General features: G+C 44.2%; 1 protein-coding gene and 1 pseudogene across 1 annotated transcript in view; one reads left to right on the plus strand and one right to left on the minus strand.

Moving 5' to 3' along the window:
• The window catches only part of avl9 (AVL9 homolog (S. cerevisiase)), a 208910-nt gene that overhangs the window by 177354 nt on the left and 11161 nt on the right, over positions 1 to 20395 (minus strand). The window contains exons 3-4 of the mRNA XM_078216972.1: positions 5966 to 6051; positions 4793 to 4864 (exon numbers count right to left, since the gene is read on the minus strand). Of these exons, the coding sequence (XP_078073098.1) occupies positions 4793 to 4864; positions 5966 to 6051 (158 nt within the window). The remainder of the gene's footprint in view (positions 1 to 4792; positions 4865 to 5965; positions 6052 to 20395) is intronic.
• Positions 17968 to 18068, plus strand: LOC144496222 (U2 spliceosomal RNA; annotated as a pseudogene).

Below are 20395 nucleotides of genomic sequence, written 5' to 3' on the forward strand. Positions count from 1 at the left end.
GGTAAAGAGGGATATGGGCCAAATGCGGGCAATTGAGACTAGCTTAGTGGTAAAAACTGGGCTGCATGGACACGTTGGGCCGAAGGGCCTGTTCCCTGAATTGAAGGCTACTTGACAACAGGCTTGAGGGAATTCAAGAAAATAGGAAGGCCCAGATTGTGTTAGTGGGGCAATGGTGGAGGGTGTGCACGTTTGGAGACAATGGCAGCAGTCTCTGAGTTAACAATGGACAGACTCTGAGTCCCTTGAAGTATTGGAATGGTGATGAAAGTATTGTGTTGTAAACAATTGTGCTGTATAGTGCCCATTTACTTCTGAAGATGGAAGAAAGTTGTGATCAAGAGTAGGTAATGAGCATTTCTACCTGGACGCAAGGCTAGGGTAATTCATGTTGCGATGGAGAAGAGTGCAGAGGAAGCCATTTTTGGGATCAGGTTACTGGATTCCCTACAGGTTAACAAATATTGCCTAGATAGTAGTTTACTATGATCAACAGAGAGCAGTAGCTGATTGGCAGTGTGAATGACTACGCCCGGGTATGGGAAGGACATGATTTCTCGTCAAAGAGACACATCCTGCAGCCATCTAAGGATTCTGGAAGATTCGTCCTGGGATAGCCAATGGGGAACGCGATGGCCTCGTGGTATTATCACTAGACTATTAATCCAGAAACTCAGCAAATGTTCTGGCGACCCGGGTTTGATCTGCCATCTCCCGTCATGGCAGATGGTGGAATTTGAAACCAATTTAAAAAAAAATCTGGAATTAAGAATCTACTGATGACCATGAAACCATTGTTGATTGTCTGAAAAACCCCATCTGGTTCACTAATGTCCTTTAGGGAAGGAAATCTGCCGTCCTTACCCGGTCTGGCCTACATGTGACTTCAGAGCCACAGCAAAGTGGTTGACTCTCAACTGCCCTCCAAAAGTAACTAGTGATGCGCGATAAATGCTGGCCAGCCAGTGACAGACACCCTTGTCCCCCGAATGAATGAAAAAAAGGAAAAATCATCAGGACAGGCTTTACTGCTGGTAATGGATTTACGAAAACTCTGAAAACTAAGGGAAATGTCCAGAGACTGTTACTATTGGGTAAAATGGGAAGGCATGAACTCACTGGAAGCAACTTTGGACTATTTGCAAAAGGGTTATCATTCTGTGGTGACTGTTAGGTATAATAAGTATAAAAAAGGAAGGGTCCTTGCTCTAATTTGAAGTATAAGTTTCCTCCTAAAATAGTATTTAGTCAGCAGTGTTTTTAGTCATTTGTTACAATAAAAATCTTAAAACATTAAATCTTCTCACATTAACATTTGAAATTCTTCAGTCCTCTTGTACCTCCTGAATCTAGGCAGCACTGGAAGATTGTGGCCAGCACCCCTGCAATTTCCATTAGCGATTGCTTCAATTAACCTTCGATGCATATCATCCAGTCTGGCACCTTGTCAATTTTAAGTACCAACAGTCTATTCAAGACTTCCTCTTTGTCAATTCTGAACCCTTCTCGGGACAGAGTTTCCTTGTCTGTCTCTATGGCATAGATAGCATCTACCTCCTTGGTAAAGACTGATGCAATACCTTAGAAATGTCCCCAGCCTCCATGTATAAATCCCCTTTTTGGTCCCCAATTGGCTCTACTCGTTCTATTAGCATCTTTTACTACTTCAATGCCTATAGATCACTTTAGGATTCCCCTTTGTGTTGGTTGCCTTTTCTAATAATCCCTTTGTTTCTCTAATGTGCTTTTTTCACTTCCCCTCAATCTTCTGTATTCTTCTTGGTTCTCAACTGTATTTTCTACCTGACATCTGTCTTTAGCACACCTTTTCTTTCATTTCTATCTACTTTTCCATCAGGGAGCTCTGGAATTGTTTGCCCTAATTTTTTATTTTTGAGGAAATATACCTTGACTGTGCCCTGACCATTTCGGTTTTGAACATAGCCCATTGTTCTCCCATTGCAATGCTCTTCCTAACCAGTATCGCCACACTTCACCTTTCCTATATTTTCTGAATACATTGTATCAAGCAATATTAACACCCAATTTGCCCTTCCTTAAGCCAGGTCTCTGTTATCCCTACATCATAAATCCACAATGTAATCTGCACCTCTAACACCCTCCAGCCTGATTTATAATACGACATGCATTCACATACATGTACAGTAACCCTGACAGACGTCATTACTTTCTAAACCAGTGCTTTTTGTCCCTCCCAGTATTTTGTGTATCCTGGTATTCCTCTCTAATATTTCCTTTTGGTTTCCACACCCTCCCCGACAGCACTATCAAACCACCTCAAAAAGAGCCCAATCCCAGTTCTGTTCAGATGCTGTCCAGTTTACACATGTACCACCTCCTGCAAAGCCAGTCCCAGTGTCCCAGGAATCTAAGGCCCTCCCTTCTGCACCATCTTTCAACGCATTCAACTGCTTTATCCTCCTATTTCTGTACTCACTTGCACATGGCCCTGGGATGATCCAGAGATTACAACACTTGAGATCCTGCTCGTTAATTTTCTATCTAGACACGTCAAGATTTAAGAATATAAGAAATAGGAGTATGAGGCAGCCTTTAGCCTCTCAAGCCTGCTCTGTATTTCAAAGAACAAAGGACAATACAGCAAAGGAACAGGCCCTTCGGCCCTCCAAGCCTGCGCCGCTCATGTGCCCAACTAGACCATTCGTTTGTATCCCTCCATTCCCAGTCTGTTCATGTGGCTATCTAGATAAGTCTTAAACGATCCCAGCGTGTCCGCCTCAATCACCTTGCTTGGCAGTGCATTCCAGACCCCCAACACGCTCTGTGTAAAATACGTCCCTCTGACATCTGTGTTGAACCTTGCCCCCCTCACCTTGAACCTGTGACCCCTTGTGTTCGTCACCTCCGACCTGGGAAAAAGCTTCCCACTGTTCACCTATGCCCTTCATAATTTTATACACCTCTATTAGGTCGCCCCTCATCCTCCGTCTTTCCAGGGAGAACAACCCCAGTTTACCCAATCTCTCCTCATAGCTAAGATCCTCCATACCAGGCAACATCCTGGTAAACCTTTTCTGTACTCTCTCCAAGGCCTCCACTTCCTTCTGGTAGTGTGGCGACCAGAACTGGACGCAGTATTCCAAATGTGGCCTAACCAACATTCTGTACAGCTGCAACATCATATGCCAACTTTTATATTCTATGCCCCGTCCAATAAATGCAAGCATGCCATATGCCTTCTTGACCACCCTCTCCACTGTGCTGCCACCTTTAAGGATCTGTGGACTTGTACACCTAGGTCCCTCTGTCTATACTCCTGATGGTTCTGCCATTTATTGTATAGCTCCCCCTTACATTAGATCTACCGAAATGCATCACTTCGCATTTATCTGGATTAAATTCCATCTGCCATTTCTCTGCCCAATGTTCCAGCCTATCTATATCCTGCTGTATTCTCTGACAATGTTCATCACTATCCGCAACGCCAGCAATCTTTGTGTCGTCCGCAAACTTACTGATCACATCTACATCTACATACCACATCTACATCTTCCTCCAAATCATTTATATATATCAAACAGCAGGGGTCCCAGTACAGAGTCCTGCGGAACACCACTAGTCACAGACCTCCAACCGGAAAAAGACCCCTCCACTGTTACCCTCTGCCTTCTATGGCTAATCCAGTTCTCCACCCATCTAGCTAGTTCACCTTTTATCCCGTGAGATTTAACCTTTTGCACCAGCCTGCCATGAGGGACCTTGTCAAACGCTTTACTAAAATCCATATAGACGACATCCACGGCCCTTCCCTCGTCAATCGTTTTTGTCACCTCAACCAAATTTGTGAGGCATGACCTCCCTCGTGCAAACCCATGCTGTCTATCGCTAATGAGATTATTCAGTTCTAAATGCGCATATATCCTATCTCTAAGAATCTTCTCCAACAATTTCACTACCACGGACGTCAAGATCACCGGCCTATAATTACCCAGGTTATCCTTGCTACCCTTCTTAAATAACGGGACCACGTTTGCTCTCCTCCAATCCTCTGGACCTCACCTGTGTCCAGTGAAGAGACAAAGATTTCTGTTAGAGGCCCAGCAATTTCATCTCTTGCCTCCCTGAGTCGTCTAGGTTAGATGCCATCTGGCCCTGGGGATTTGTCTGTCTTAATGTTTCCTAAAAAACCTAACACTTCCTCCCTTGTAATTGAGATTTTTTCTAACGGGTCAACACATCTCTGAGGTCATGACTGAGTAAGGTCATGACTGAAAAAAAGTAGTGTTCAATTAATTGAGTGACTAATTTTAATGTTCTTTCAAAATTCAACTACTCTTATTCAAAAGTATAGACTTATTTGTAACCCCACCCTCATTCATGTCCAAATATAGCCCACAGCTTTCCAAAACTGGTATATCCCCATTGTCGCGATAAAAGTTGAAAGTACTTACTGGCTTCAAAGATTGGGCAGGAAATATATGTTTGTATTCATATTTTGCCAAAGATGTAGATTTCCAATCACAACTCTATATCATTAATTTGATGTGGATTGATGAAAGGGAAGAGGAGATATGGAACAGGCAATTCATTACATATGTCCATCATTTGTTCAACTGAGAACAGCATCCCTGTAGGCTAGCGTCTACTTCCCCAGCAACTTAATGTGTGCCAAGGGAAAGCAATAGTATTTCATAATAAAAATGTAGTAAAATGAAATTGTTCAAAATCTAGGAAGATATATTTTCAGAATTCAAATCAGAAGTAGGCTGCTAATTTTGAAATATATTTGAGGAAAATTTATCCCACTTACCAATCTACTGAGTACACACACACTCTTCTGGACAGTTTCTCTTGTGATGTCAGCCTGCCTAACCTTTAGGGCCTGAAGTAAAGAATAAGTTTGTTAAATTTAGAGCCTTTATGGAAACATACAGTGGCATAGCTTTCTAAACACAATGAATTCCACAGAACAAAAGATTAGTTTAACAATGGCAAAAACCAATACCATATTAACACAATGCAATAATAAATTTGTAAACAACAAACTAATTTTTATACTACAGATTCAAGATTATGGGCAAAATTCTCCCATCTGGGACAAAGTCCTGTGGTGGGAGCAAGAATGGTCTTTGTCATCCTCTCTTGTATAAAGTTGGGTTTGAATAAACAATTTTGTTACTTCCACCTGCTGAGTAGTTGTTGAGCCTTGCAAATATTACAGTAGTCACCCTATCCACAAATCTGGCATAACCTGTATCTGCTTCCCTTTTTAGAGAATACAGCCATCCATTTCCTAGGGCCTGAATTACCTTTTAAAGATAAAAGGTAAAAGGGGCGGCGTGGAGGCACAGTAGTTAACATTGCTGCCTCACAGCGCCAGAGATAAGGTTCAATTCCCGGCTTGGGTCACTATTTGTGTGGAGTTTGCACGTTCTCCCAGTGTTTGTGTGGGTTTCCTCCCACAGTCCAAAAGACACGCTGGTCAGGTGCAGTAGCCATTCTAAATTCTTCCTCCATGTACCTGAACACGCACCAGAGTGTGGCGACTAGGGGATTTTCACAGTAACTTCATTGCAGTGTTAATGTAAGCCACAAATAAAAATTAAAAAAAGATCAACTTTAAATGGTACAGAATAACAGCCACATTTGGGCAGGACTTTTACAACAGGTTCAGCAAAAGAATTGCCAGGCATTAAAAGGATTCCTTGCAGGTACAGGCAGCAACTCCAGAAAAACTCTAATATTGTGTTTAAGTGACTGATGAAGCATCAAACAAAATGAGTTCAGAACAATATAATGTATTCTTATTGGCCTTGTGTGGAAGCATAAAATATTCACATATATCTCTATTGCCCTTACATGGAAGTCTACGTGGAATAAGTTTCATTAACAGTTTTAGTCTTCCCTTCCAATGTGCCGTGTTTCACTTTTTCAATTGTGAAAGTCAATAATTAAATCTACATTTTAACTAAGGAAAACGAACCTTAGCTTCAATCTGTCGATAGCAGGAAACACCATAAACCGTCTTGCGATTCCCACTCCTTGGAGGTAAATGAAAGTAAACGGTATCTAAGGAGAGAGAAAATCAAAAATATAAAATCATGGGAAAGGATGAATTTCAGATTACTGAGGAATATTTTCAGTTCAATGTCATGAGAATTCTTAATAAAGTGGTTGGCAATCTGTGGTGCTTTGACCTAAAGTTGAAATTATAAGTAAATAATTTGACAGCACAAATATTCAAATAGGTGACAACAGCATAATGGGATATTTCTTTTATTAACAGCTACCGTAAGTTTTCTTTACTACAGTGGTATCTACATATCCAAACAGAAGGTCAAACATATAATTATATGGCACAAAAGGAAATCATTTTTGTTCATCATGCCTATACTGTTTTTCTTCAAAGATATTCAATTAGTCTCATTTCTCTATTCCTTTCCCATATGACAAAGTCCCACATGGCAGGTTGGTTAAGAAGGTTAAGGCTCATGGGATACAAGGAGAAGTGGCTAGATGGGTGGAGAACTGGCTTGGCCATAGGAGACAGAGGGTAGTGGTCGAAGGGTCTTTTTCCGGCTGGAGGTCTGTGACCAGTGGTGTTCATGATGTGGAGATGCCGGCGTTGGACTGGGGTAAACACAGTAAGAAGTTTAACAACACCAGGTTAAAGTCCAACAGGTTTATTTGGTAGCAAAAGCCACACAAGCTTTCGGAGCTCTTAGCCCCTTCTTCAGGTGAGTGGGAATTCTGTTCACAAACAGAGCTTATAAAGACACAGACTCAATTTACATGAATAATGGTTGGAATGCAAATACTTACAACTAATCAAGTCTTTAAGAGACGAAACAATGTGAGTGGAGAGAGCATCAAGACAGGCTAAAAAGATGTGTATTGTCTCCAGACAAGACAGCCAGTGAAACTCTGCAGGTCCACGCAACTGTGGGAGTTAAAAATAGTGTGACATGAACCCAATATCCCGGTTGAGGCCGTCCTCGTGTGTGCGGAACTTGGCTATCAGTTTCTGCTCAGCGACTCTGCGCTGTCGTGTGTCGCGAAGGCCGCCTTGGAGAACGCTTACCCGAATATCAGAGGCCGAATGCCCGTGACCGCTGAAGTGCTCCCCAACAGGAAGAGAACAGTCTTGCCTGGTGATTGTCGAGCGGTGTTCATTCATCCGTTGTCATAGCGTCTGCATAGTTTCCTCAATGTACCATGCCTCGGGACATACTTTCTTGCAGCGTATCAGGTAGACAACGTTGGCCGAATTGCAAGAGTATGTACCGTGTACCTGGTGGATGGTGTTCTCACGTGAGATGATGGCATCTGTGTCGATGATCCGGCACGTCTTGCAGAGGTTGCTGTGGCAGGGTTGTGTGGTGTCATGGTCACTGTTCTCCTGAAGGCTGGGTAGTTTGCTGCGGACAATGGTCTGTTTGAGGTTGTGCGGTTGTTTGAAGGCAAGAAGTGGGGGTGTGGGGATGGCCTTGGCGAGATGTTCGTCTTCATCAATGACATGTTGAAGGCTCCGGAGGAGATGCCGTAGCTTCTCCGCTCCGGGGAAGTACTGGACAACGAAGGGTACTCTGTCCACTGTGTCCCGTGTTTGTCTTCTGAGGAGGTCGGTGCGGTTTTTCGCTGTGGCGCGTTGGAACTGTTGATCAATGAGTCTAGCGCCATATCCTGTTCTTATGAGGGCATCTTTCAGCGTCTGGAGGTGTCTGTTGCGATCCTCCTCATCCGAGCAGATCCTGTGTATACGGAGGGCTTGTCCGTAGGGGATGGCTTCTTTAACGTGTTTAGGGTGGAAGCTGGAGAAGTGGAGCATCGTGAGGTTATCCGTGGGCTTGCGGTACAATGAGGTGCTGAGGTGACCGTCCTTAATGGAGATGCGTGTGTCCAAGAATGCAACCGATTCCGGAGAGTAGTCCATGGTGAGCCTGATGGTGGGATGGAACTTGTTGATGTCATCATACAGTTGTTTCAGTGATTGTTCACCATGAGTCCAAAGGAAGAAAATGTCATCGATGTATCTAGTGTATAGCATCGGTTGAAGGTCCCGTGCGGTGAAGAAGTCTTGTTCGAACCTGTGCATGAAGATGTTGGCATATTGAGGTGCGAATTTGGTCCCCATGGCTGTTCCGTGTGTCTGGATGAAGAACTGGTTGTTGAAGGTGAAGATATTGTGGTCCAGGATGAAGCGGATGAGATGTAAAATTGCATCTGGAAACTGGCAGTTGTTGGCGCTGAGCACTGAGGCCGTTGCAGCAATGCCATCGTCATGGGGGATGCTGGTGTAGAGTGCCGAGACATCCATTGTGACGAGGAGCGCTCCTGGTTCAACTGCTCCATGTGTGCCGAGTTTCTGTAGGAAGTCCGTCGTGTCGCGACAAAAGCTGGGGGTTCTTTGTACAATGGGTTTCAGGATGCCCTCGACATAGCCGGAGAGGTTCTCGCACAGGGTCCCATTGCCCGATACGATGGGACGGCCGGGTGTGTTTGCCTTGTGTATCTTCGGGAGGCAGTAGAGATCTCCAACGCGGGGAGTACGTGGGATGAGAGCAGGGAGGGTGTTCTGAAGGTCCGGATCAAAGGTCTTGATCAGAGTGTTGAGTTGACGGGTGTGTTCTTTGGTCGGATCTGCAGGTAACTGTCTGTAGTGTTCCTCGTTGTTGAGTTGTCGGTACACTTCTTTGCAGTAATCCGTTCTGTTCATGGTCTGGAATGGGGGGGTGGGGGTGAGTTAATAGGTTGTAATGAACAAAGCATCGTAGCTGTGAGGGACAGCTCGGTGGATAGGATATTGGTATGTAGATAGGCTGGAAAATTGGGCGGGGATCCTGGATTCAGGATTCAATCCTGGACCGGGGAGCGGCGCGGGCTTGGAGGGCCGAAGGGCCTGTTCCTGTGCTGTACTGTTCTTTGTTTGTTGTTCTTTGTTTGTTCAGTATGACGATGGCCCCTCCTTTGTCTGCTGGTTTGATGACAATGTTGCGGTTGGTCTTGAGAGAGCGGATGGCGTTACGTTGTGCTTGGGTGATGTTCGGGGCTGTCTTGTGAGTGCGGCTGATGAATTTGGTGTTGACGCACCTCCTGACGGCTTGGGCATACATGTCAAGTCGAGGGCAGCGGCCTTCCGGAGGAGTCCAATTCGACTCTTTCCTCTTCGGATGCACTGCGGATCTCTCTGTCGGCTGTTCCGGTTCATTGGCTGTCTCATTGTGTTCGTTGTTGGCCTCTTGGGGTTTGTGGAAGAACTCCCTCAGCCTCATTCGCCTGATGAATTCCTCTGTGTCTGCTGCGAGACTGATGGGGTCTATTTTGGTGGTGGGGCAAAAATTAAGCCCTCGGCTGAGAACTTCGATTTCATCTGGTTGAAGTGTGTAGTCGGACAAGTTGACAATGGACTTCCCTGCAGTGGTACTGTTTTCTACTGTGGTACTGGGGGAGGCTTGGTTGCTGCTGGTGGTGATGCCGAGTTTCTCAAGTTTCCTGTTCTTGGTGTGCATGTAGATGGTGTAGTTCCTTTGTCTCGTCCGCTTGGCAGAGTTTCGCAGCTGGTCTGCGTCCTGAGCGCAAGTTGAGAATATGGATTCGATCTTGGTTTCCAGGCTGCGGCGTTTGCTGTAGAGTTGGTGTATGAGGTGGTTGAGGAGGGTGAGAGAGGTGCGACGGCAAAGTCTCTCAGCGTAGTCTGTGTTATAGGTTGACCTGAGTGGGTTCGTGATCTGTAGTCCTTTCGGTATCTTGTCTGCTTTCTTGCATCTTTGTAGAAACTTGATGTCTGTGTCGATATGCGCGATCTTCTTGGCGATCCTCTCCACTTGGAGCCGGTAGTTTGCGGTGTCGATGGCAGTCATGATGTGGAGATGCCGGTGTTGGACTGGGGTAAACACAGTAAGAAGTTTAACAACAGTGGTGTTCCGCAGGGCTCTGTACTGGGACCTCTGCTATTTGTGATATATATAAATGATTTGGAAGAAGGTGTAACTGGTGTAATCAGCAAGTTTGCAGATGACACGAAGATGGCTGGACTTGCGGATAGCGAAGAGCATTGTCGGGCAATACAGCAGGATATAGATAGGCTGGAAAATTGGGCGGAGAGGTGGCAGATGGAGTTTAATCCAGATAAATGCGAAGTGATGCATTTTGGAAGAAATAATGTAGGGAGGAGTTATACAATAAATGGCAGAGTCATCAGGAGTATAGAAACACAGAGGGACCTAGGTGTGCAAGTCCACAAATCCTTGAAGGTGGCAACACAGGTGGAGAAGGTGGTGAAGAAGGCATATGGTATGCTTGCCTTTATAGGACGGGGTATAGAGTATAAAAGCTGGAGTCTGATGATGCAGCTGTATAGAACGCTGGTTAGGCCACATTTGGAGTACTGCGTCCAGTTCTGGTCGCCGCACTACCAGAAGGACGTGGAGGCGTTAGAGAGAGTGCAGAGAAGGTTTACCAGGATGTTGCCTGGTATGGAGGGTCTTAGCTATGAGGAGAGATTGGGTAGACTGGGGTTGTTCTCCTTGGAAAGACGGAGAATGAGGGGAGATCTAATAGAGGTGTACAAGATTATGAAGGGTATAGATAGGGTGAACAGTGGGAAGCTTTTTCCCAGGTCGGAGGTGACGATCACGAGGGGTCACGGGCTCAAGGTGAGAGGGGCGAAGTATAACTCAGACATCAGAGGGACGTTTTTTACACAGAGGGTGGTGGGGACCTGGAATGCGCTGCCAAGTAGGGTGGTGGAGGCAGGCACGCTGGCATCGTTTAAGACTTACCTGGATAGTCACATGAGCAGCCTGGGAATGGAGGGATACAAACGATTGGTCTAGTTGGACCAAGGAGCGGCACAGGCTTGGAGGGCCGAAGGGCCTGTTTCCTGTGCTGTACTGTTCTTTGTTCTTTATATCCCTGTGAAGTTTTCCTTTCACAAGCATATTTCAATGCTCTTCATAAGATTACGATTCGATCTACTTTTATCACCCTTTCATAGTCCCCATCATCTCGCATCTGCATCTTTCTTCTATACACTTCAATGTTATTTCAATAATCTTATGGTGCAACAATTCGATTTGTCACCTCAAAATTCCTCATCACAAGGTATGTAACCATAATTCAGTGCCCTAGCGGTGCATACTATTCTCTCTATCAGAATCCAAGTTTTGAACTTAGTATGTGTAGTGTCTTTAACATCTATGACAATGAAGATTTCCCAGTCACCACTGCATTTCACTGAAATCCGAGTAGCAACACTAGAAAGAAAATGGAAAATATATCATACCGCCTCCTTCATACACCTTGGAATAATGAACAGCACAGCACAGCACAGGAGGACACCAAATTAAACTAATCCTTTCTGCCTGCCCTTGGTCCATATCCCTCTATTCCTTGCATATTCAGGTGCTTATCTAAAATACCCTTTACTGTCCCTATCGTTTCTGCCTGCATCACCGCCCCTGAAAGCACATTCCAAACACCTACCACTCTGTGTAAAAAAACTTGCCCCTCACATTTCCTTTGAACTTTCTCCCTCACCTTAGATGCATGTCCCCTAGTATTAGGCATTTTAACTCTGGGAAAAAGATCCCGTCGACCCTACCAATGCGTTTCATAATTTTATAGGCTTCTATCAGGCCTCCCCTCAGCCTCCGCCGCTCTAGAGAAAACAACCCAGCATCTCCTTATAGCTCATACCCTCTAATCCAGGCAGCACCCTGGTAACCCTCTTCTACACTTTCTCCAAAGCCTCCACATCCTTCCTGTAATGTGGTGACCAGAATTGAACGCAATACTCTAACTGCGGCCTAACCAAGGTTTTATAAAGCTGCAGCATGGCATCCTGACTCTTGTACTCAATGCCTCAACCAATAAAAACAAGCATGCCACATGCCTTCTTTACCACCCTACCTGCTCATGTGGCCACTTTCAGGGAGCTATGGACTTGAACATCAAGATCCCTCTCTACATCAATGCTGTTCAGAGTCCTGCCATTAACTGTATACTCACCCTTAACATTTGATCTCCTAAGGTGCAGCACCTCACACTTGCCCGGATTAAACTCCATCTGCCATTTCTCTGTCCATATCTGCAACGGGTGACAGCCATATGAACGGAGTGGGAATGGAGGGATACAAAAGAATAGTCTAGTTTGGACCAGGGAGCGGCGCGGGCTTGGAGGGCCGAAGGGCCTGTTCCTGTGCTGTATTGTTCTTTGTTCTTTGGATCTATTTCCTGCTGTATTTTTGACAACCTTCTACAATATTCACAACTCTACCTATCTTTGCGTTGTCTGCAAACTTACTAAGCCACCCATTTATGTTTTCATCCAAGTCATTTATACGCATCACAAACGGCAGAGGCCCCAGTACTGATCCCTGTAGAACACCACTAAGTCACCGTGGATCCCATGCATCTTAATCTTCTGGATGAGCCTTGTTGAATGCCTTACTAAAATCCACGTAGACAACATCCACTGCTCTATCCTCATCGATCACCTTTGTCACCTTCTTGAAACAATCAATCAAGTCACTAAGACATGGCCTGCCCTGTACAAAGTCATGCTGACTTTCCCTAATTAGAGATGTTTGGTGTGACTTGTGAGAAAGTATGAAAGACAGTTCATAGTGTCAGCTATTCAAGACATGCATAGAGATGTATGCAGATCACTAAAGGTGTGTGACTCAATTCCAGAATGAAGAGAGTGCACAATCGACTTTTATCTTACTTTTGAAAAAAATGGAGTCTCATCCCATAATTCCGTAAAATGCACTAACTACCAACAATTTGGTTGGTTTTGCAACTCTAACAGTATCCAACAATATTGTAGAGTTTCATCAGTATCATGGAATTATGGTTTAATCAACAAAATGGAAGCTACACAAAGGGTGATATACATGCATGAGGCAAAGGCTCACAACTAAGAAAGATCATACTGAAGAAATCTCCAAGGTGGGATCTTCAATTCCTGACCTGGTGTAAAAAAAAACTGCTTCTTTAATTTGTTTGAAGATTAAACTTTGTCTTTGATCAAGAAATGAGATTGGGTTCTTTGATTTACTAAGCTGCATTACTCCATTGAAATTGAAATTCTGGGTTACTCTGGGTGAAGAAGTTGCTTTCAGGAAAAAATTACTGAAAGCTTTTAAGGGTTCAAATGGTGACTGATATTTGCAATTATACTTGTCATCGTTGATTACTGTACATACTGGGGGAGCATTCTCAAAATTAGCTGGAAAGCTCCAAGTCAAGGAGTTAACAGAAGTTAACCTTCCCAAAGGTGATCAGAAATGGGAAATAAACAATGGCCAGCCAACAATTCCCAATCTCAATGAATACAAAAAAAATTAACAAAAACAATTTAATATAATTAATAATGGTGTGCTTATTCTGTGAACATGAAAGGCAGTGTCCTTTTTTAAGGAGTTTAAAACCAAGACTTTTAAGCAAAGTGAGCCAAAATCCCGAGTTTAATTAAAATGAGGCGCTATTTTCATTGCTTGTTTGATTAAAAGGCCATTCAATCCATCACACCTGCATTGATTCTTTAAAAACACTGCCCAATTTAGTCTTATGTCCCTACTGTGACACGGTGGCACAGTGGCTAGCACTGCTGCCTCACAGCTCTAGGGACCAAGGTTCAATTCTGGCCTTGGATGACTGAGTATGTAGAGTTTCCACGCTCTCCCTGTGTCTCTGTGGGTTTTGTCCAGGTATTCCGGTTTTCTCCCACACTCAAAAAAGTGCCGGTTAAGTGGATTGGCCAAGCTAAATTGCCCCTTAGTGTCAAGAGGGATTAGCAGAGTCAATATGTGGGGTCACAGGGATAAGGCCTGGGTGGGACTGTTGTCAATGCAGGTTTGATGGGCCAAATGGCTTCATTCTGCATGGTAGGGATTCTGGATACTCTTTCACCACAACCCTGCAGTTAAATCCCCATCAAGAATATATTTTTCTACTTGCTTTTGGGATGTGAGCATCACTGGCAAGACCAGCATTTATTGCTCATCACTAATTGCATTACAGAAAATGGTGGCAAACCACCTTCTTGAACTACTACGTCCATGTGGTTTATGTACACCCGAAGTGCTATGTTGGAGGGAGTTCTAGGATTCTGACCCTGTGACTTTAAAAGATCAGTGATATGAGTGTGGGAGAAAACCGGAATACCTGGTTAGATTCTCTATTGAAACGTCCTATGATATCTGATGTCACTATGCAAGGTAGTTGCACAGGGGTTGGGGAAAGTTATCTGGACACTTTATTCCAGGAGACAGCCACACCCCTTAGAGTGAAGGAACATCAGTCTTTGCACTTATCCAGTAGGTTTGAGGTTTTTTCAGTTTGCTTGAATGAGAATGAGCTGCAGCGTGGATGAGCTGACTGGCCATGGCATTGTGGTACAGGATGCCATTCAAGCAGGGGAAGTTACAAAGAATGTAGTGCTAGTAGGGGAAAGTATAGTCAGAGCAAATGCAGAAAAGAGTTTGAATCCAGATGTCTGCCTGGAAAAACCCCAAGGCTTTTTACTCTTATGTGAGGAATAAAAGAATGACCAGGGTGAGGTTAGGGCCGGTCAAGGGCAGTAGTGGGAACTTGTGTATGGAGTCAGTAGAGATTGGCGAGGTGATGAATGAATACTTTTCTTCAGTGTTCACCAAGGAGAGGGGCCATGTTTTTGAGGAAGAGAAGGTGTTACAGGCTAATAGGCTGGAGGAAATAGATGTTCGGAGGGAGGATGTCTTGGCAGTTTTGAATAAACTGAAGGTCGATAAGTCCCCTGGGCCTGATGAAATGTATCCTAGGATTCTTTGGGAGGCAAGGGATGAGATTGCAGAGCCTTTGGCGTTGATCTTTGGGTCCTCGCTGTCCACGGGGATGGTGCCAGAGGACTGGAGAATGGCGAATGTTGTTCCTCTGTTTAAGAAAGGGAATAGAAATGACCCTGGTAATTATAGACCGGTTAGTCTTACTTCGGTGGTTGGTAAATTGATGGAAAGGGTCCTTAGGGATGGGATTTACGACCATTTAGAAAGATGCGGATTAATCCGAGATAGTCAGCACGGATTCGTGAAGGGCAAGTCGTGCCTCACAAATTTGATAGAATTTTTTGAGGAGGTAACTAAGTGTGTTGATGAAGGTAGGGCAGTTGATGTCATATACATGGATTTTAGTCAGGCATTTGATAAGGTCCCCCATGGTCGGCTTATGATGAAAGTGAGGAGGTGTGGGATAGAGGGAAAGTTGGCCGATTGGATAGGTAACTGGCTGTCTGACCGAAGACAGAGGGTGGTGGTCGATGGAAAATTTTCGGATTGGAGGCAGGTTGCTAGCGGTGTGCCGCAGGGATCAGTGCTTGGTCCTCTGCTCTTTGTGATTTTTATTAATGACTTAGAGGAGGGGGCTGAAGGGTGGATCAGTAAATTTGCTGATGACACCAAGATTGGTGGAGTAGTGGATGAGGTGGAGGGCTGTTGTAGGCTGCAAAGAGACATAGATAGGATGCAAAGCTGGGCTGAAAAATGGCAAATGGAGTTTAACCCTGATAAATGTGAGGTGATTCATTTTGGTAGGACAAATTTAAATGTGGATTACAGGGTCAAAGGTAGGGTTCTGAAGACTGTGGAGGAACAGAGAGATCTTGGGGTCCATATCCACAGATCTCTAAAGGTTGCCAGTCAAGTGGATAGAGCTGTGAAGAAGGCCTATAGTGTGTTAGCTTTTATTAACAGGGGGTTGGAGTTTAAGAGCCGTGGGGTTATGCTGCAACTGTACAGGACCTTGGTGAGACCACATTTGGAATATTGTGTGCAGTTCTGGTCACCTCACTATAGGAAGGATGTGGAAGCGCTGGAAGGAGTGCAGAGGAGATTTACCAGGATGCTGCCTGGTTTGGAGGGTAGGTCATATGAGGAAAGGTTGAGGGAGCTAGGGCTGTTCTCTCTGGAGCGGAGGAGGCTGAGGGGAGACTTAATAGAGGTGTATAAAATGATGAAGGGGATAGATAGAGTGAACGTTCAAAGACTATTTCCTCGGGTGGATGGAGCTATTACAAGGGGGCATAACTATAGGGTTCGTGGTGGGAGATACAGGACGGATATCAGAGGTAGGTTCTTTACGCAGAGAGTGGTTGGGGTGTGGAATGGACTGCCTGCAGTGATAGTGGAGTCAGACACTTTAGAAACATTTAAGCGGTTATTGGATAGGCACATGGAGCACACCAGGATGATAGGGAGTGGGATAGCTTGATCTTGGTTTCAGATAAAGCTCGGCACAACATCGTGGGCCGAAGGGCCTGTTCTGTGCTGTACTGTTCTATGTTCTATGGTGTCAGGATTCAGGACACCTGCTCAGGACTGGTGACACTAAGATAAGTAGGAAAGTAGGTTATGAAGACACGAGGTTACAAGGGTTGCATGGATAAAGATCTGGCAAATGGAGTAAAATGTGGGAACATGTGAAATTATCCATTCTGGCAGGAAGAATAAAAGTGAAGCAGATGATCTAAATGGTGAGAGTTTGCAGAGCTCTGAGATTCCAAGGGATTTGGGTGTCCGAGTGCATAAATCACAAAAGGCTTGCAATTAGGAAAGTTAATGGAATGTTATCTTTGTGAGGGTACTTGAATACAAAGGTTAGGAGGTTATGTTTCAGTTGCACAAGACATGTCTGGAGTAGTATTATAGTATTGGTTACCTTATTTAAGGATGTACATGTGTTTGAAGCAGTTCAGAGAAGGTTTACTAGGCTAATACCTGGAATGGACAGTTTGTCTTACTAGCAAAGATTCGGCTTGTATCCACTGGAGTTAAGAGGAGCAAGGAGGTGACTTGATTGAAAGATACCAGATCCTGAGGGGTATTGACTGGCTGAATGTGGGGAGGGTGTTTCCTCTTGTGGGAGAATCTAAAACTAAGGGTCACTGTTTAAAAAAAATAAGGTTGTCCATTTAAAACGGAGGAGGAAGAATTTTTTTCTCACGGAGGATCATGAGTCTTTGGAACACACTTCCTCAAGAGACAATGGAAGCAGAGTTTTGAATATTTTTAAGGCAGAGGTAGATGGGGCATTGGTAAGCAAGGGGGTGATGGATTATCAGGACTAAGAGGGAGGCAGATCTGAGGTTACTATCAAATCAGCCATGAAGGCTTGAAGAGCTTTAGGACCTAATCCTTCTTGTTTGTATCTAAGATCTAATGCTGTATGAGATGGATTGGTAGTGATGTGACATACCAAGCACTAGGGGTGGAAGGCAGATATCTGGGGCACAGTGAAGGAGACCAAGTGTTCTGAGAGACCAGGGTGAACAATAGTTTGGCAAATACAAATTTCAATGCTCCAATTTTATTGGTAATGCTTTTCACGTTACTAAATTACCTATTGGCTGCAGGTGATTGTTGTTACCATGGACACAGTGCACCCACATTTCAGGGTATTTAAAGCTGTACATTGTAGGTGAAGATTCATGAACCAGCGCAATACTCGAGTAAGCATGCTCAACTGTGAATCTGGAAGAGTGGAACTTATTATTCATCGATACTGAATGAAAAGCTTATTTCAGCAGCTGATCCATCTATTAACATGCTCAATGAGTTGTGTACATCAGGATTATGGGAAGCTCTGCCTATATCAGGCTCCAGCAGCGTTTAGTTTAGGAAACGATTAATGAAATTCAATGCCACTGCAGCCAGCTGGATGAAAAGTATCAGTTGAGCTGTGCAGGGGAATCTCTGGATTTCAGAACAATTGTTACGCAAAATATTTACTTTAAAAAAATTTTTTTTAATCCAATTCAATCAAATCAAGTCCAATTCAGAGTTTCAACAAGTTGAGACATTCCCAATCCAAGCTGACAAGACAGGGCTCTCACCTCCTGTCTTGGGCTTGATCTACATGATCCAACCTGATTGGAGAAGGCATTGCACCTCCTCCAAGGCTTGATCTTATTTGCATCTTAACCAAAAGGCCGAGATGCCGCTTTTAAAAATTGCTTCTCGGCCTTTTGGCTAAGATCAAGTGTAGTATCAACGTGCTGTGCTTGGTTGAAGTCATTAGGTTACATTTATTTGAAGCAATTTTTACCCTCTTATTTCAAAAGCCTGTCCTGTTCAATTGTAGAATTGGAATAATGTATATTTACTGCTTCACCCTGAGTGGTCAGCCTATGGATTTCGCTACCACAGGAAGTTGTTGAGGACAAAACATTCAATGTTTTCAAGTAGCAGTTAGATATAGCACTCGAATCAAAGGATCTGAGGGAAGGTAGGTTCAGGATGTTGAGTTGTATGATGAGCCACGATCATAATTAGTGGCGGAGCAGGCTCAAAAGGGCCGAATGGTCTCTTCCTGCTCCTGTTTTCTATGTTTCTCCATTTCTAAAGTAGAAATTTTACTTCATTTTGCCTCTGATTTTTTTGGTCATTATTTTAAATCTATCACCTCTGATTACTGGACTACATCTATGTTCCTGTCCGTCTTACATTTAAAAAGGGACAGCAATGGAAAAGTGTGATAGCTGAAAGTAAACCTTCTGCTACAGGCCTGCCTCAACAGGAATTTTTAAATCAGCTAAGCTTCAAGTCAGTGTACCTAGTAGTGCACAAAAGCACAAAAATATAGTCGAGAAATTATTTCCAAAATCTTCATTGTTTTACTCATGTTTCAGGGAAACAAAAGAGTTGCAGATCATAAAGTTAAATATATTTTTTGGTTAACGCAGGAGGACTCCAAATCTTTTGCCATCAATAAGATGGACTAATGCAGAATGTTACTCTGCCAGGGCTTTTCTGAAGAGGTTCTGCAAAGCAAACTTTACTGACACCAGTTTGCTTTTCTGGCATACACCAATCCAAAAGCAGTTCCTTTTTCTGGCAAGAGTAATGCTTCTGAAGTACACCCAAAACTTTACAAGGAGGAGCCCAAAGATTAAACGCATTGCTCTCTCCACTGATGCCACTGAAGGTTTGCAACATATTACACTTTTCTTTAAGATGTGACAAATATCTAGTTCAAAGAACATTACAGCACAGGAACTGGCCCTTCGGCCCTCCAAGCTTGCACCGTCCATGCTGCGCGACTGAACTAAAACCCCCTATACTTCCAGGGACATATCCCTCTATTCCCATCCTATTCATGTATTTGTCCAGATGCCCCTTAAATGTCACTATCGTATCTGCTTCCACTAGTTCCCCTGGCAGCGAGTTCCAGGCACCCACCACCCTCTGTGAAAAAAACTTGCCTCGTACATCTCCTTTAAACCTATGCCCCCTAGTAATTGACTCTTCCATCCTGGGAAAAAGCTTCTGACTATCCACTCTGTCCGTGCCTCTCATAATCTTGAAGACTTCTATCAGTTTGCTCCTCAACTTCTGTCGTTCCAGTGAGAACAAACCAAGTTTCTCCAACCTCTCCTCATAGCTAATGCCCTCCAAGCCAGGCAACATCCTGGTAAATCTTTTTTGTACCTTCTCCAAAGCCTCCACATCCTTCTGGTAGTGTGGCGACCAGAATTGAACACTATATTTCAAGTGCAGCCTAACTAAGGTTTTATAAAGCTGCAACATGACTTGCCAATTTTTAAACTCAATGCCCCGGCCGATGAAGGCAAGCATGCCGTATGCCTTCTTGACTACCTTCTCCACCTGCATTACCACTTTCAGTGACCTGTGTACCTGTACACCTAGATCCCTTTGCCTATCAATACTCTTAAGGGTTCTGCCATTGACTGTATATTTCCTATCTTTATTAGACCTTCCAAAATGCATTACCTCATATCTGTCCAGATTAAACTCCATCTGCCATCTCTCCGCCCAAGCCTCCAACCAATGGGTGGCACGGTAGCACAGTGGTTAGCACTGCTGCTTCACAGCTCCAGGGACCTGGGTTCGATTCCCGGCTTGGGTCACTGTCTGTCTGTCTGTGTGGAGTTTGCACATTCTCCTCGTGTCTGCGTGGGTTTCCTCCGGGTGCTCCAGTTTCCTCCCACAGTCCAAAGATGTGCAGGTTAGGTTGATTGGCCATGCTAAAATTGCCCCTTAGTGTCCTGAGATGCGTAGGTTAGAGGGATTAGCGGGTAAATATGTAGGGATATGGAGATAGGGCCTGGGTGGGATTGTGGTCGGCGCAGACTCGATGGGCCAAATGGCTTCTTTCTGCACTGTAGGGTTTCTATTCTATTCTATTCAATCTATATACTGCTATATCCTCTGATGATCCTCATCGCTATCTTCAAATCCACCAACCTTTGTGTCGTCTGCAAATTTACTAATCAAACCAGTTACATTTTCCTCCAAATCATTTATATGGATTACGAACAGATAAGGTCCCAGCACTGATCCCTGAGGAACACCACTTGTCACAGCCCTCATTCAGAAACACACCCTTCCACTGCTACCCTCTGTCTTCGATGACCGAG

The sequence above is a fragment of the Mustelus asterias genome, chromosome 7 (assembly GCF_964213995.1).
Source record: "Mustelus asterias chromosome 7, sMusAst1.hap1.1, whole genome shotgun sequence".
NCBI lineage: Eukaryota > Metazoa > Chordata > Chondrichthyes > Carcharhiniformes > Triakidae > Mustelus > Mustelus asterias.